Here is a 19,010-nt window from a genome sequence, read left to right as displayed (position 1 = left end):
TTGTCCAACGTTAATTCTATATGCAAGTGTGTTTAGTGATTGTGATGCGATTTAATATTCTATAGAATTGTTCCTCTTCAGGCAGAAACGTAAGGAAATCTGTATCTTGCTTGTAAGTCCACATACGATAGGAAATATAAGTGATTATAAAACTGCGTTTAACTTTGAATACTGTGTTGTGTTTCTTTTCTACCCAGCAAGCCCTGATGATTTGCAAAGATTCTCATGTTCCCGACTAAAGGAGTAGCGGACTAACTTTTTGACGCCTGGTGTACAACCGGGGGACGTTGCACTCTATCGTCCCAGATATTTATTGAGATGGATTTTACTAAGCAATGCGGAGTCAGACACCTCTTCCTGCGTTTCAGCTGTTTACACGTTTACGTTGCTGGTGACCCGTAAGAGCTTAGGTAATGTCTGACACTGCATTCCTGATTGTCACGTTCCTGTCTAGAAAATGATAGCTACTCTCTGGGATTTGGAAGTTCTTTTGTATTAATGTGTTTCTATTATTTGTGTATTATTACGATAAAATTTACGTTTTTTGGGAGTGAAGAGAGAAGCTTTACTAAGAAAATTTGTTTCCATTAATGAATTCCGTCTCTGTCTTGTAAACCCTTCCAGCCGGCTTCCGTGGTGGACTGGTTATCACAGCGTGCTACGACTCTAGTGGTCACGGGCTCGAACCCCGGTCTTCATCAATTTCATATCATCACTCATCTTATCTTCTGAAATTGAACACCGCTATTTGTTTAGTTGGTTGAACGTCATTGCCTTGCACCAGCCTGACACCGGGATGCACCTGCACTGCACCTAGTGTCAAGAAGTGCAACAAACTAGACGGGGCCAATGACACTCTATTCCAGAACATTGGTGGATGGGTTGTGAGTCCACCATTGAACACACTTGACCATTGAGGTGTTTTTGTCTCTCTCTGATATAGGTGTCGCTTGGCTGCTTACATACGGAATAGAAAATATAGGGCCCGTTTCGAAAGTCGCAATAGTTTAACGCGTTAAATGAGTTATGGTAACTGGTCGTCCCATAAGTGCTCTGGTGCGTTTCGTGACGTTCATTACGCTGTCCCAAAAGTTGCTTTCCGTGCGTCTCGTGCAAGAACGAGATTCACCAAACGCACGGGCCAGGAGGCTGGTTTGTTAGGTGAGAATCGTCTGCTGCTTGCAGACAACGCGCGTGCACGATGGCTTCAAACTGCACTAGTTCGGGAATTGTATCATAATATTAACAGAGAGCGATATGAAGCAACATGCACAAGATGAGTGTGCCTCAACTGTTCTTACAATGTGATTAAAATGAGTAACAGTGTCCGCAGTAGAGTTTATTTCTGCCAGAAGGGACATGCCTTCCGTTTGATGCCATGCGGCGACTATCTATAAACAAAACGCTGCGCATGCGCATTCGTCTAGAGCGTCCCATAAGTCTGTAAAATAACTGGTTGCACCAGATTGACGAGCCCAGTTACTTTCGTTCGTTTCGTTATGACTTTCGGAACGCACCCATAGTTATTTGATGGCTGATATCTTCTAAACTATGCTTTAACGAGAAAAAAACGTTAGCAGGAAAAGTTGTTTGTCTTGTTTTCAACGCGCTGTGAAGGTTTGTCCGTGTTGTTCAGCGACACACACACATTACATATACCGAACATACATACAAGATTGCCAATTTCAGTTACAAGTATGAAGATATTTTACTACTATTCGACCTATGTGCATCCTCAAAGAGTTCGTGCAAGCAAATCACAAATCCTGTTTCATCTACTAGAAAGACTATCAGTGCTATCCAATCTTTAGTTCCAATATCTCACTTCCACTTACCTGAAATATGATGGCTTCCCGTTCCAGCGGGGTCTTGTCGAGGAAGATGTCGTTGATGATCTGGATGAAAGCATCCCTCTTGAGAAAGCTGGCAGTGTCTTTCTGGAAATACTTCATGAAGTCGTAGAGGATGAAGTAGGTACCTGGAAGGAAAAAAATGCGGGAGTACTCAGTAGAGCAAGGCCTAGCAGTAGTTCCCCTCTAAGCCATCCATCTACTTGTTACTATCAAGCGAGATGGTTGGAATATGCATAAGAACAAAGCTAGGATAACAGTAGCTAAGCACGTGACTAAAGGACGATAGAAGACTGACTTAAGGGAAAGTGCAGGAACTTTAGCATTGTCATTTTTGAAACATGACATGAAAAATTTACTCTCTGAGTGATCTACATACAGTACATGATAGTTTTTCTTTGGTAGATAGAATTCTTGTTGGGAAACCTTATGGTAAGAGACCTGTAGGAAGGCCAAGACGAAGATGGACGGATAAAGTTCAGATGGACCTAAAGGAAATCGGTGACGATGGAAAAGATTGGATTGATCTTGCCCAGGATAGGGACAGGCGGAAGGCTTGTGTTGCTGCAGCCATAAACCTTCGGGTTTAAGAAGGATAGAGAGTTAGTTAGTTAATCAATAATAATTCTGTCAGAAACTCATTAACTCGATACACCAGATGAGTGAATCTGACAGAATTCCTTTATTTTTTTCAGACTTCAAATCATTAATAGTTTGAAACACAGAATCATATTCATATTATTTAATTTTAGCCCACTTCATCTTCGATTATTAGAGGCAAGCTGTATTCGTGAAGTTTGAGAAATTTTGAAAACTGCATTGTGAATCCACTTATGTTAAATAATCATTTCACCGGAATCGGATAAATATTGGCGTCGTAATCGGTAAATTTCCTCCTTCGCCATATCCCTAATCTGCAAACACTTAAGATAACCTAGTTCCACAAAATTAGAGACACAAATAATCTTGTAAAATGTCCTTCTTACGTGCACCACCGCAAACTCTTTCGACTTTCTTTTGATGAATACAGAGTTGGCACAAATACAATACAGTGCGTTTTAAAAGTCCTACAGGACTCTAAAACACTATACATTTTAAAGTTAAATGTTCATTACAACGATATATTGTTTGTTACACAGAGGAAACTTTAAAATTAATGTTTGGTTCATCGACAGATCTCCAGCTGGGCATCATTCACGCCCAACCACTCTTGCAATCTTCGTTCGAATCCGAGAATTGCGTTCTGGCGGTGCTCGTCCGGAATGTTGTGAACCACATCATGTATCTTGAACTTCAGGTGGTCAAGATCTGACGGTTTCTGTACATAAATCTGTGTCTTGACAGATTCCCCCCCCCCCCCACCAACGCCATGGCCCCCGCCTCCACCAATCTTTTCCGGGGGTAGAGTTTTGTTTCAACAACAAACATAAACAATTAGTTTGGGAGTCGAATATACTTTACTGGAATTATATCCAAAACATCCGCAAAGAATGGACAACAAAGAGCCTCATCTCTAAGGACACTAAACCCAGCAATCCCCAGAACACTGAAATTAGTTCGACTTGTTATTTCTTCTCCATTTCTCATCGCCTTTCGTTAGCTACCGCAAAGTATATACATATATTAAAAGAACACGTAATAACACTTAGAAGTGAATTTTATATAGGAAACTAAACACAGATAAGGGTATATACCTCCTTAGTCAGGTATTAGTAGTATACTAAAATCTTCAATTTGCAATTAATTTTGAATGATGGACAGTCGATATTTATAATATATTATATAATATACGTAATTTGATTATTTAATAAGTGACACATATTTAATGACATTATATATATATATATATATATATATATATATATATATATATATATATATACACACACACACACACACATAGGCGCCGACTCCATGGGGCTTGGAGGGCTCGACCCCCCTCAATGTTATCGATGTGGGGGCAAAGATCCCCCCCACATAATTTTGCTTAAGATAATCTAATGTATTATTTTGCTTCTCTTGTAAAGTTTACTCTGAATTGTGCCACATGAACTTAACTTTAAATACACATTTGAAATGTTCTACACCATCAACTTTGGGGGGCTCAGACAACTAAACCATCAACTTGAGGGGGGGGGGCTATGACCAGAGACAGCAAAACACATGACTTATTATTATATACTAAGTATATACTTATGAGTATTGTTAATATTTTTACTAAAAAGAGTTTCAAAAGACGATGTGCATGAACTAGGGTAGTGGATGGGACTTTCGGGCTACAAATGGCTCTCACATGACATTCAGAACGAGATCATTGATATATTAGGGAGATCTGTTTTGCGCTCCGTGGTAGCAAATATTAAAAGTCGGGAATATTTTGGTATTATGGTTGACGAAACTTGTGACATATCTATCCGTGAACAATTGACATTTTGCATTCGAACTGTAAATGAAAATTTTAATATTTTTGAGGAATTCATGGGCTTTTACGAGATTCCGAACACTAAGGACAAAACTTTAAAAAGGGAAAAACTTTAAATTTATTTCAGTGATCAGAGCCCCTCCCCCAATAATTTTGACAAGTCGGCGCCCCTGTATATATATAAAGTGTGTGTGTGTGTCTGTCTGCTCCCTCCACCAATCTGCAGTGATCTCGCACCCTGCCCCACAGCTAAGTAATCGCAAGGCGTAAGGTCTGGTGATCTTGCTGGCTAAAGTGTGTGTCCTCTTTTCCCTGCATCGACGCTACCTTTGATTCACGTGATCATTTGCACACACGTTATGCAGCAGTATGAGCAGAACAAAATTTTAAATTTTCTTCTTTGTAAATAAAAAAAATATTGAGTTGTATAAGGTATTGCTTTAAAGTTGTAGCCTTTTAGAATCCTGCAGGACACGCTGTATAGCAGATGCTGTGTTCCTTCGAGACGTTTTTACAACTTCCTTACTGATAAGCTTTATTGTGTAGGTGCAGGGGCGTACTTCGTAACATTGCATACAGGGCAAAGCATTCGTTTCCTTCAACTAGCCGAATAGATACGAACGTTATACAGAAACCTCAATCTCGGATTGTGTGCACTTGACAGATACGCCTCACTGAAAGCGTGAACCAAAACGAAGATTCTGGAAAATATGATGACTTTCTTCCTAGAGAAACCTCTACTTCCGCTCAATACACACACAAGGGAACAAAAGGTCAATTGTTTTATTTCCTGCCCCCCCTGAAGATGCTTTTGTGCTTCCCTTCGACAACCATCCCTTTGTTTGCCCTTCGTTTCCCGGACGACCTTCCCCCTTCTTGTTTAGCTCCTCATCGAATTACAGCTTCGGCTTTGTTGATTGGTCGGGAGGTGAGACGGAAAATTGCGGATCGGCAAGATCTGAGAACAAAAGACTGTCATTAGGACGCTGGCAATGGCAATATTGAATGAAGGCGGGTGCAAATTAACTTGAAGGGGACTTCGCTGGAAGTGTATTTTTTCCCCTCAGGAACTAAGCAAAGCGGCAGAGGAAAATCTTCCTGTAGCAACAGCTTCTCTTCTTCTTGTGTAGGGTACCTGGATTAGTTTATGCATAGCAATGATGTTTCTGTGTGTCCTTTTCTTCTGTTGCTTTTTGTGCAATTTGGCTTAATCTCGATCGATTGCGAGCATGTTCAAACCAGTTGCTCGTTTCCCTGGCTAACGTGCTCTCCAAAATTTGGTCCTTCAGTTCGATACACACTGTATTGATTTCGTGTATTTGACTTCGCTTTTTCTGTCTAAGTACGAAGGATGATATGATGAAATTGATGAAGGGACACTCACAAAGAACACCCATGCCCTGGCCGGGATTCGAACCCGGGATCCCTGGCCTCGTAACACGGTGTGCTAACCACTACGCCACGGAGGTTGGTGATATACACTGTAGTTCTCTCCATTATTCATAGTAAGGGAATAGAAACTTCGCACCTCTCAATTACTTTCGGAGGCCCAAAATGCCTTGTCCCCCTTAAGCTTGTTACTTTTCCTGAAAATTTTATTGCGTATATAAACAAGTAACTTCTCAAAAGACCGAGACTCTCGCCAATTGAGACGAGACAGACCTGTGTAAAATCGAGACTATCTGTCTTCGACACTTTCGCAGACTAGAATGTATGATATTCGTAACGTAGCCCTAACGGCTTGCCACTCGCTTAGCACGTTTGATTTGATTTGATTTGATTTAGTTTATTTTACTTCGCGTTTTGTGCCTCTTGGCTAATTTGCGAATATGGGGAGGAGTGATGAAATGATGAAATTGATGAATGGACATTCACAAACAACCAAGCCCGACCGGGATTCGAACCCGGGACCCTTGGCGTCGCAGCGCGATGTCGCTTAGCACGTGTCCCCAAAAGAACTGCGTAAGGGTACACACTTGAACAGATTAAATAAACGAAATATGTTTATGAACCCTTATACACAAGGGAAGATGTAATTTACCCTGTTCGGGCACGCAGAGTCTCGAACTCCCCTTCTCCCTCAATACCTCCAACTCTACTCCCTCTCAAAGCGATCTGATCTGATTTATGCCCCCACGTCTAACCGCGGCAGCTGGCACGAATTTAGCCGGGCAACATTATTAAAAATGAAAATCCTGTAATCTAAATTATATTATACTAAACAACTAACTCTGCAACCGCCGCAACCAACCAGAAATCGACGGAATATCCTTACCTCTCTCTTCTCCAATTATATGCATCAATTTACCAAGAAATTTGCTTTAGAATATTCAATATCGGTAGATAAATTCCAACCGATACTTTCCGATACCGATACATCGGCATCGGCTCAACCCTAATCAATACAGTGCTAATATGTAAAAGCTGAATGGAAACCTTTGTGTAAGGGGGTGATCCTTTTTTGAGACACCCAAATATCAACCTCCCTTCCACGTAGTACAGGGTGGCTCAATAAGTCACTTAACACCCTCAGTACAAGGCCACTGCTGCATGAAATGTGAAAATGGCGATGACCAATCATTGCCTAGCGAAGGGGGAACCACATTGACGCCACCCACACGGTCGGCGGCCATCTCGATGTCCGCCATCTTGAATTCAACTTCAGAATTTTAAATGGGAAGGGGGTCGTACGACATATCAAAATGGGCTAGAATTTCACGAGAAATGCAATGGTGAAGGTTTCTTCGACGTATCTTTAGCCATTAAAAAGTTATGACTGAATTCTTGTACCAATTTGCTCCTTTTCGAGGTGTTAGAAAAATGCCTTAAAATTTGTTTAGCGCATCGGTAATGCATCGAGATCAAAGTGACGTCTAGGGAGAGAAGTTCGCATGCCATTGCACACGATTTTAATCGGATACATTCATGAAGAGCTGCACATTATAAATGGTTGTCGCGAACAATTTACACTGTGACGCTTCCATTGAATTAAAAGTCCTTCACAGTGACAAGGCTAATGTTTATGTTCAGAAGGAAGTTTATAAACAGAATATTCGATGCTTTTTATCTGATAACCCATTTTCGACAGATCAAAGCTGAATGGTTAGTGTTGGTAAGTTAATGGTGTGGCGTGCAGTGTGGAACACGATTGGTTAGTCAATTTTCCATCAACGGAACCTTAAATGCTTAGGGCTACTTGGATTTGTTAAATAAACAGGTTTTTTCATCCTTGCTTATGGAAGAAGGTACTTTTTACAGAGTTTTTTCAATAGGGAAGAACACCAGAACACTTATGGGAACGTTATGAAGCAGTTTCTGTCCAAAGTTAGTTATCAGATGACAAGGGTCGCATATTCTGTTTATGAACTTCCTTCTGAACATAAACATTAGCCTTGCCACTGTGAAGGACTTTTAATTCAATGGAAGCGTCACAGTGTAAATTGTTCGCGACAACCATTTATAATGTGCAGCTCTTCATGGATGTATCCGATTAAAATCGTGTGCAATGGCATGCGAACTTCTCTCCCTAGACGTCACTTTGATCTCGATGCATTACCGATGCGCTAAACAAATTTTAAGGCATTTTTCTAACACCTCGAAAAGGAGCAAATTGGTACAAGAATTCAGTCATAACTTTTTAATGGCTAAAGATACGTCGAAGAAACCTTCACCATTGCATTTCTCGTGAAATTCTAGCCCATTTTGATATGTCGTACGACCCCCTTCCCATTTAAAATTCTGAAGTTAAATTCAAGATGGCGGACATCGAGATGGCCGCCGATCGTGTGGGTGGCGTCAATGTGGTTCCCCCTTGGCCAGGCAATGATTGGTTATCGCCATTTTCACATTTCATGCAGCAGTGGCCTTGTACTGAGGGTGTTAAGTGACTTATTGAGCCACCCTGTACACCTTGGTCTGCATTTTGCAAAGTAATGAGTCTTGGCCGTCTGGATTCACAGCCAGTATAATCCTGTATGGGGTTAATCTTATCGCGTGTCTATGCTTGTTTGTGTTTGTCTCTGCACCAATTTCATCGTATCACCTTTCATCCTCATCTTCGCGTTTAACCAAAAGTAGCAGAAAAGCGAAGTAAAACCACTAATTCTACTGTATGCACTGGGAGGCTAATAGGAACTGGTCATACAGTTTAGAGTTGGATGGAAACCATTATGTGCCTCCATCAAGTATCAAACCCTCGTCCCCTTGGTTACAAGGCCACGACTTGACCATTACGCCATCGGGGTGACCTAGAAACTGAAACAAATCCCTTTATTAAACACTCTTGTCTGTCTATCAACTTGATGTGACCCATGTATTGTAGATTAACCCGCACCTTGTATGCTCTGGTCATCAATCGAACCCAATCAATACCTATCCATTACTTAGAAACTATTTTAGATAAAAGAATAACATTTAGTAGATCAAAAGACTTGCCTTACGTGATAATCTCAATTGCGTACTTCAAATCAGCAATCTATCGCATGAAAGTAGCATGTAACAGCTTTCGAATTTTCAGTAATCACTAACTAGCGGAAAGCTGGTTCAGTGCGACCACAGAAGATCTTCCTAGTTCAAGTGGGCGAATCCAAAAGAGAAAGGGGAAGTAGGTTACAGATAATATTTCATTTGTATGATTTCTGCTGTTTATTAGTCAGTAGCTTTTATACTAAGTCGACGTTACTACATTCGGAATTTAATTTGTAATCCAGGAGCAGACGATTTTCACAGAATATGATTCCCACCTGCGTTCCACTTGCAGCCGTCACCCCTGTTTTTGCCAGTGGACTCGTCCAGTTAGCGCACGCGCAGGCAGTAAAAGCGTTTGGAATATTTACAATTTAAAACCAATGTAGCGTTAATTTGGGCTACTGTAACTTGCGTAATGGGCAAAAACTATCTTTTATAGTTTGGGAATGGTAGGCGGGTAAAGATGTAATAAGGGAAAATTTGTCGCATGTTTTTTTTTTATAAACTTAAAGCATGCAAGACGTACGTACAACATAGTAAAAGTTCTATAAATGCAAATTGAGCATATAAAAATGTTGTACATTTAGTATTGATAATCACATTTTACTTGTTTGGTAAATAAGGAACCGTTTATCCGGTTTACTAAGTATATTATTACATTCTCTTTCTAGTTGAATACATTAATAGGAAATGTACATATTACCCAACATAGTTTGTACATACACTTATACGTCCTGCTTTGAAAATGTCATCACCAGAGTCCGGATAATTATGTAATGAAAACAGTAAAATATGTACATTTAGCCTATATGTATTTAAAAATACAGAAGTATATACTGAAACCAAAGAAACTAAATCCCGAGAAATCTCTTTTTATGAGGTTTACCCTCAAATCCAATTTTACAGCACCATCCTATAGATTATGCAACAAAATCATCCCGTTCGTACAACAGCACAAAGATCTTGGAGTCATTTTCGACAGCAAACTCACTTTCAGCCACCACATAGATAACATAACTTCGAGAGCCATGAAAACCCTTGGGCTAATTTACAGATTTACAGATATCACACATGTTTCTGCCCTCAAAACCTACTTTACATCGTGCGTAGTACCTATTCTTGAATATGGTTCCTGTATCTGGTCTATGGCCTGTGATAGCAATATAAAGAGAACAAACAAAGCGGTAAATTTCTTTATCAGAATTGTCAAACATAGATGTCCAGCCCTTGAAAACTTTTCCAAACATGAAATTCTATCCACTCTTCAAATTCACGATCCGTCCCTTCGCCGTCAAGTTTCAGATCTAACATTTCTTTTCAAAATCATGAATGGACAACTTTTCACTAACGAACTCTTGCCACATCTTCGCATCCGGATCCCACGTACCAACAGCAAATGCAACAACTTCTTTTACACAAAAGCCTCAAGGCTATCCCTAGAACAAAGGTCATTTCTCTATAGGCTACAAACAAGATACAATACACTAGTTGATCCTCCAGGCTTCCATCTATCTAAGCAGGCTTTCAGAAATGCGTGCATCAAGCAGCTGAAGAGAAATTAATATTTGTTATACCCTTGTTATTGTTTTATTATTATTGTTTATTTTTTTATTATTTTTATTGTATTATTCTTGTTACATATGTGTGCGTGCTTCTCATTTGTTAATTTCTATTTTTCTCGCTGTTGATATCCTGATATAAAATGGATCCTCTCTGTATTCAGGATTTCTCAAATAAATAAATAAATAAATCATATTATCATCATTTCTGTCCTATTTTGATTTCAAAACAAATTGCTCAAGTCAGACAAACCAACAGAAATACAACATACTACAGTTGCTTTTCCAATGCACGATCTCCGTAGCAGTAAGGAACAACAAATAGCGCATTTGCCGGCGTATAAGACGCACTTTTTACCCTTAAAAATAGGTCTGAAAACTGGGTGCGTCTTATATGCCGATACTCAGTTTTTGATTACCTCCATTTCTGAAAATTTTCACTGTTCTAAGTCCTTGAGGTGTATGGCGGAGAAGATTAAAATGTATTCTTTCCTAGTTAGATTAGGTAAGTTATTCTTTGAAAGTAGACTTACATATCACTTCATATTTCAAATATTATACCATTATATTATAAATATACATTAATTATAAAAAATGTGTCCAAAGAAAGGGGCTCCATCTTATACGCCGGCAAATACGGTATGTTTCAAATTTTGAAATATTGAACTTCTGTTATCGCGTAACAGAACTTTGTAATGACGAAATTATCTTTCCGCTTCGCACGAAGTAATGGTGCATATTTAGACTTGCACAAATCTTCTGGTGTGCACTGTCTCCAAGGCGTCGGAACTATTACCTGCACTTATCACCACCGTTTTAAATGTTTAAGTTGTCTTGTACACTGAGTTTTTCTCCAAAAGGGAAGACATATTTTTCTTCACCGCGCCCCCTAGTGATCCTACCATAGTTTCCAAAGAAGTGTCTCTGAACTGAACAATTTCAAGGCAATTTCTGTTCTGAGTCATTTATTCCGTCGTGTATATATATGTAATAAATATGAAAATGTCAAGGAATATGTGTATTGAATGTGCATTAAATATTAAAATCCCAAGAAATATGTGCATATATTTACTTATGGAGTAAAATATGTAAACATATGCACTTTAAAATGCACATTTGTTTGGCCTCAATTCGACATGCAACATCGACATTCCAATTTCACCAATATGATCTAAAAATGTTAACAGAAAAAAAAGTGTAACTGCATAATTATGCGGGTGCTAATTATCATTTTCCGCGTCACTCTACTGAGGCTCTCTCTGTAACCGGCCTCCGTGGCGGAGTGGTTAGCACAGCGTGCTACGACGCCAGGGGTGACGGGTTCGAATCCCGGCCTGGGCATGCGTGTTCTTTGGGAGTGTCGCTTCATATAATCTTTGCGATTAGCCAAAAGTGGCAGAAAAGCAAAGTAAAATAAAACAAATCAAGCAAATGTAGTGAGTTCGCGGAAAAAAAAATAAAAAAAAATACAAAAAAAACCTACCTTTTTCCGGACTAGATTGGCCATGTTTTCTTCAATTTCTCGACGAATACACACACACACGCGCACGGTTTAGAATTGACCATGACTCGATTCGACGATCCATTTTTACCGCTAGACTTGATTTACCGATTCTTGCCCTTTCCTCGTGGAGGGGCATGAAATAAAAACAGCCTCAAAATCCACTACGCAGGGGTTGGGGGTGTTCGGAAGGGCTGGATGGGGAATAGATTCCCAGCAGTCACATTAAACGAGCACTGGGAAATTAAAAGCAAATATTCTTTCGCCGCTACACATGAAAAAGGAGAGCGGAAGAATATAAAGTAGAGAAAACCAACCCTGGGAAGGGATTATACCCTAAACTTTCGGTGGTGAAATGTTTATTAACTCCGTCCTCGAAGCGGCCTCTTTAATTAAACTAACTCTAGTTTTTCCGTAGTCAGAACGAGAGATTAATACTTATAAGAGTTTGCGCATCATATCGCTAAAACAACTCGGATCCTTAATTGAGACAGGATGAACTTGCGATGCAAGTTCTAAATGTTTCCATCAAATCAGACCAGTGCATTAAATTTCCGACTCGTATTTGCATTTTTATTTTGTGGTGTTGCTAGATTATGGAAATAATAATACACACAATTCCTTATACCTTTTCCCCATAAACTATATAAACTTATAATGTTTACTTTTTGTATTGCACTATCTAATTTATTTAATAGCAAATAACAACAGTAAATATAATTATTGTTTAAAATTCAAGATAGGAATACAGAAACAACACTAATGTCACGATCTTCCAAAAAAAATCTCATTTTGTATTTCACTATCTGATGCTTCACGCAACTATCATGTTATTTCACTATAACCTCACAAGAAACTTAATTATTGTAAGTTTGCAAAAATGATTTCTTCTCGAAATCGAACAACATAAAGAATTTTCGTTCGAAACTTAAAATAACATTCTTGATTGATTGAGGTCGTTTTTAAGTCCACTTTATGCACAGTAAGGCCACCGCTTCCACGCTCTTACAGCGCTCTACAAAATAGTAAACTCACGAGAGCCGTTCTACCTACTTTCTCGATTTCAACCCCTACGTTCAGCACACACCTTTGCCACCCGTTTGAGAGACAACTCTCTGCTGGCCATCCCCTCCCACAAGACAACGTTCCTTAACGGTCACTGCTAACAGAGCGTGGAACGACCTCCCCAACGACGGGAAACTCTTCTTCTCTCGGCCAATTCAAATCAAAATTAACAAATCATCTCCTGGAGTCAAATTACCAGAACTGAAAACAGGGAAATAAAATTAAACCTTCGTGTAAACTGGTAGGACCAACACCCACCGACTTTTTCTGTAATTTGACTATGTTTGTTGCGTGTGTGTTTATGTTTTACGTGTATTTCTTTTACTTAGTGTGTATGTATTTTTGTTTTGTATTTTTTATGTTTTTTGCGTCTTTCTCTTTTATTTTTTCTTGTGTTTTTCTTTTTTTGGTATCTTAATGTTCTTAGTTTTTATATATTTCATTTCTTGGTATCTTAAGGTTTTTAGTTTTATATATTTAACATACAGTTAGCTATTAAAATCAATTTATAAAATGTAAAGTAGAGATGGTTAAGTGGAAGAGAAGGCTTGTGCCTTAACTTCGCCATCCAAAGCAAGGAATAAATAAATAAAATAAATAAATAAATAAATAGGGACTTGGCATACAGTTTAAATTGGGAAACAAACCACTATGTGCCTTCACCGGGTATCGAACCCGGGACCTCTTGATTTCAAAGCGACGATGTTAAAGTTAACATTATTAATACTGAAAGGGGTAGCATCGAGATATATTAATTTCATTTGCTGAGGACAGGAACGAACTGCCACTTAAGTGAGCATAGAATAAGTATACAAAAACATTCAAGGCTAAATAAGTAATTAAGTTGATTGCTTGAATTAGGTTAGTTTTCGTCGCTTTTCTGCCACTTTTGGCTAATCGCAACGGTGGGTATGAATGGTGATAAGATGAGATGAATGAACAGACAATCACGAACACATATGGACAAGACAAAACGCATGTCTCGCAAAGAATTATATTGGCTGTGAGTCCTGACGCCAGAGCCTCGTTAGTCTGCAAGACGGGAGTTTCCAAGGTGCACCATGTGGAAGGGAGGTTGACTTTTGTGTGCTTACGGGAATGTAACCTCTTATATCCCAAAAAAAATATTAAAAATTTGAGAATTTGAACATACCGTATCGTACCCAAGGTGTTGGGTAAAAGTGACAAGTCCGCTGTTAGCAGACAAAGGAATGCCTAATAAGAAATTACCATGGACGTCCGCAGGATTTTTTCCAGGGAGGGGCAAGGAAGGTATTTTTTTCCGGGGGGTAAACAAGTCACATTTTCCCCAAAAAGAGTGTTGTTCCCTAAAAAAACATTGCTTAAATTTGAATTTATGATGTTCATGCAAAAATTAACACATATTGTTGTGGCTAAAATGAAATTTTGTGTGTGAAATACATAATTTTTGGTTGACTTTCATTTTCCAAGGGGTGCCCCGTCCCCCCTTGCCCCCCCTTCCGGAAGCCCATGGAAATTACGCAAACGTTAGGGGGCAGTCGATGAGTGTTGATGGTGAAAGACGGTGTGGATAGTGAGGAAAACGTGGGATCTGCAAGAGAGTTTTTGGGACAATGATGGGAGTGCGGAGTAAAATCTGACAGGTAGGTCAGATGTGTAACAATCATTATTGAAAAGACAATCTGTGGGAGTAATCATCATCCGAACGGGAGGCAAGTAAGATCCTTTTCCTAACAATGTCCATATCGATTCAGTCGTGGAGAGTACAAAACCCATTTCTAGTTCATTTCGCACATCTCACTTTTAGGTCAAGCGAGTATTAACTTTCAGGAGATGACTGATGGATAGCTACGTCACCCAAGATACAACTTAGGGTCTCTACTTCGATCCCAACGTAGTATTAGCACTACGTTACGTGGTGATAGACGCCGGAATTTTCATGCACTTCATTCCGAAATGCATGAAAATTGATACGTTACGATACTATAAATACAGCCCAAACATAATTTCCAGTCTAAATTAAGCTATTAAGACAATTTTATACTGTGTTATATATCTCCGAATCACATGTCTCTACACCATGGTGGCCTTGGGTTTGGCGTCGTCCTTTGTACATCTTGGGAATAATATTGATCACAAGGTAGATGTGTCTTACACCAAGTGCGAGTTTACAGACGGGGATATATTCGGTTCTGAAACTGAACAGTTTCGACTCCGTCCGGGATGGGAGACTGTGATTGGTGGACTTGATCCTCTGCTCGCGGTGTATTTACTTGGAGATCTTTCGGTTCGTCTGTCTTCCCTTTGCGGGGAGAGATTTGCCATGATTCCACCCTAACTCCAACTTCGTTTCCGGGACGTTTGTCACGACTGGTTTCAACTTCCAATTCTCAATTTTTCCTCCGATATTTTTTTGCTGGTATCTTGGCAGTTCGTGCAGTCGTTGCATTCGGGATTGTGCAGTCAGGTGTGTATTTATCCTCAGGGTTTCATATATAGTGACGGGCCAAGTAGAACTTTTGCATGCAACTTGACTCTACAATTTTACACAGTAAACCGTGCTTGATAGGTCGCTTTATTTCGAACAATTCTTGTAGGGAATGTTTTTTTTTTGTTTGCTCCACGTCTCTCTCTCTCTCTCTCTCCTCTCTCTCTCCACAAACGTACACACATATACAGGTCTCAACGAGCATAACGCTACAATACATCTACCCGATGTCCTCTATCACTGTTGTACGGAGGCATACGCTGTACCTGTACAAGTATATTTATGGTGATGCACAAAACTTTCACCATAAGAATCTCCTCAATAGCGTATGCCCCTGGTTCCCAAGCTTTTTCGTTTCACGACGCCCGTAGTGTTTCAAGATTTTTCCTCGGCGCCGAAGTCAGAATATAGGCAGTGATGTGCCGTAGACTATAAGTTTACGTCTACATGCGTTGTCTACACGTAATCTACGCGTACATTACATTGGGTTGTAGTTTACATAGACTGCGTAGACAATCTAAAGTGCATTAAAATTAATTTTCAAGGGTTTCATGAAATGAAAGTGACATTTTCAACTATATTGGTTCCTAACGAAATGAAAAGAATCCTATTTACAACAAAAATTCTTTTCTCTTCTTTTATCAACTACGGAAGAAGATAAATAGTATGCAAAAACAACAACAGATGGCAGTCGTGAGGCAAGAGTGGTCTCTTCCCCATAAAGCACTAGAATATTTCCTATATTAGGTTTCTTCCTATGTGAGAAATTGTTCGAATTTGAAAGAAAGAGCATGAAAAGTTCTCCACACACATCAGTAACTGATACGCAATATAATTTTCTTTTAATTCCAAGGCGCTCTTTGCTAAGTTATCATCTTTCGCCATGTTGTTTACTTAGATTACGTAATCTACGTGTATAACATAGTCTATGTGTAGAATGTAGACTATCGTTGTTTATGCGTAGACGCACATCACTGAATGTAGGACTATCTAACACTTGCAACGCTCAGTTAGTGTGGTTAGGTTGCTTGCCTTAAGTTAAGAAATTAACATACATTTCAAATAAAAAGAAAAATACATATAAAAAGTACTAAAACCCTGTGTAAACTAACAAGTAACTGTCATTTCAGCGAAAATAAGCGGAATATTTCGCGCCGTCCCAGAGCACTGCGGCACACACTTTGGGAACCGGTGGCATATACCTATTCGAAAATACAGCTAATATACAGAACGTTAAGTGATCCTAATATATCATAAACTCTGGTTGATTGTGGTACTACTCCAAATTCATTACTCATATTCTTCTACGTCGTCGCATTGTAATCAAGGGGTCCCGGGTTCGATACCCGAGGAGATCCCACTTTAAACCGTAGGACCAGTCCCGATTAGCCTTACTGTGCATAAAGTGGAGTTAAAAACACCAAATCAAATCAAAATCAAATCATATTCTTCTAAAATGTGCACTACTACGATCGATAAACTCTGGTGATTGTGAATTGAATTGAATTGTTTTAAGCCAACCATGTGCCTCCACCGGGTATCAAACCCGAGCCCCCTTGATTACAAGGCGACCTGGTTATTTGTGGTACTGCTCCAAATTCTTTACTCCTATTCTTCTACAATGCGTACCTGATCCTTGGATAAGCTCTGGTTGATTGTGGCACTACTCCGAATCCATTATAGCTCTCGTCAAGAAAACAGTCCAGTCTTCCCCTTGCCTCCTCCGCATCCCTGGCTCTCCAGGATTGCTACACTTTTTCTAAGCTGCTTAGTCGACACTTCGCGCGTTGTATGGATGCGTTTGAAAATGTTGCTTATTGGCAACACTGTAGGTGGATGGCGTGACCTTGACTGGACTGTTTTCGTGGCGAGAGCTTTAGTAATATTCCTCAATAATGTACACTAGTTCGTTTACGTTTACTAATCCTTCGTATTGCTATTTGGTTTGTTTGCTCAACGGATGTTTGTAAACGAAACGTGTTTGTTCTTTTACATGAATCAAAAAAATTGTGCGTAATATTCTGGAAGATATAAAAGCATTCATTGAATTTGAAAAAAAATCCCTTTCTTCTATAGTAACCTTGACATTAACTGACATATATCGTATTCTTGTTGACTACCAATTAAGATCGCTTCCCTTTCAACATGAGTTCCCATACTCCTATCTCCATAATGTATTTCCGGTTCAGATTTTCTCTCGTAACAAGCATGCACTTCCTTCTCCCTAACAATCACGGGGACGGGGAAGAAGGAAATGGTTTCCATAGCAACGGTTGTACAGAGGTTATCTCGGCGAGTATAACTTTTTATTGAGGTAACGGCCATACCATGGTGACATATTCAGGATTCTGGGGTCAACTCCCGACGGGGGTCGTAAAGGAAATATTAAAAGTTTGCCTACGACCTGCATGGCAACCCAGTGTCGGGCTGAATAAATCAATGAAAGTGTAGTTAAACCTAGGTCCTGAACGCCGGAAGTCATCTCGTTTAAGATGTTTGACGAACTGTTACGAGAAGATGGGGAATATCGAGTTCCCGCAAATCGTTCACGAATGGGAAAAATGGGCATTTAGCTTTTAACGAAAGCTGGTCAACGATGATCCGCATGAATTGTTGAGAGAAAAAAGGTTCGGATAGGAAGAAATAGAGAGAAGATTTTATAAAAAGAAGAAAGAAGAGACAGAGAGAATGGAATGAATAATAAGAAAATGGGAGAGAGATAGAAAAAAATATAAAAAGAGGTAAGACGAGACATAGAGAGAATGGAATGCATAATAAGAAAAAGAAAGAGAGAAAACTTTATTAAAATAGGTAAGAAGAGACATAGAAAGAATGGAATGAATAATAAGAAAAAGGGAGGCAGAAAAATTTATTAAAATAGGTAAGACGAGACATAGAGAGAATGGAATGAATAATAAGAAAAAGGGAGAGAGAAAAAATATTAAAATAGGTAAGAACAGACATAGAGAGAATGAAATGAATAATAAGAAAAAGGGAGAGAGAAAAAATATAAAAAGAGGTAAGACGAGACATAGAGAGAATGGAATGCATAATAAGAAAAAGGGAGAGAGAAAAAACTTATAAAAATAGGTAAGAAGAGACATAGAGAGAATGGAATGAATAATAAGAGAAAGGGAGAGAGGAAGACACAGAGGAAAATAATTAATATGAAGAGGATAGAAAAGAATTGATGTAGTATGGAAACTTATAGGAACTTGCAAGAATCGAGACGAGACAGAAAACGAGACAAGGATCTGTAAAATCTAGACTTAATGTCCGAGACTTTGGTAACCAATTTAATACGACCCTTGTTATTTACGGACAATCATGTATTTTGTTGTTTTTAATTGTTAACTCAAGCCATTAATCTCTCAAGGCGGAACGACGTACACGTATACGTTCACTGCATGGTTGACGTCAAACTTCTGTTAGACGCCATCTATTGGCGGTAGACATAAACTGTTTTTACCAGTTGATCTGAAAGGTGTTATTCCTTAGTCCCATCTACAGGGAAATAAGAAAACTAGTTGCACAACGTTGTTTTTGTCAGTCAAACATCGTCAATGTTTGTAATTGTAAATTCAACCAATTATAATGGAAATTCTTACAGTGCAAAAGGCTTAACCTGGCACGGCTCCCGCCAAAACCTTCTCTGTCGTCTGCAGCACGTTGTTGC

General features: G+C 39.2%; 1 protein-coding gene across 1 annotated transcript in view; it reads right to left on the bottom strand.

Moving 5' to 3' along the window:
• Nucleotides 1-19,010, bottom strand: part of LOC145978231 (acetylcholinesterase-like) — a 176,947-nt gene that overhangs the window by 98,506 nt on the left and 59,431 nt on the right. The window contains exon 2 of the mRNA XM_083110706.1: nt 1,836-1,978. Within this exon, the coding sequence (XP_082966832.1) occupies nt 1,836-1,978 (143 nt within the window). The remainder of the gene's footprint in view (nt 1-1,835; nt 1,979-19,010) is intronic.

Source organism: Lepisma saccharinum, chromosome 24 (genome assembly GCF_977018435.1).
Source record: "Lepisma saccharinum chromosome 24, izLepSacc3.1, whole genome shotgun sequence".
Lineage (NCBI taxonomy): Eukaryota > Metazoa > Arthropoda > Insecta > Zygentoma > Lepismatidae > Lepisma > Lepisma saccharinum.
This window is presented reverse-complemented; position numbering and strand designations above follow the sequence as displayed.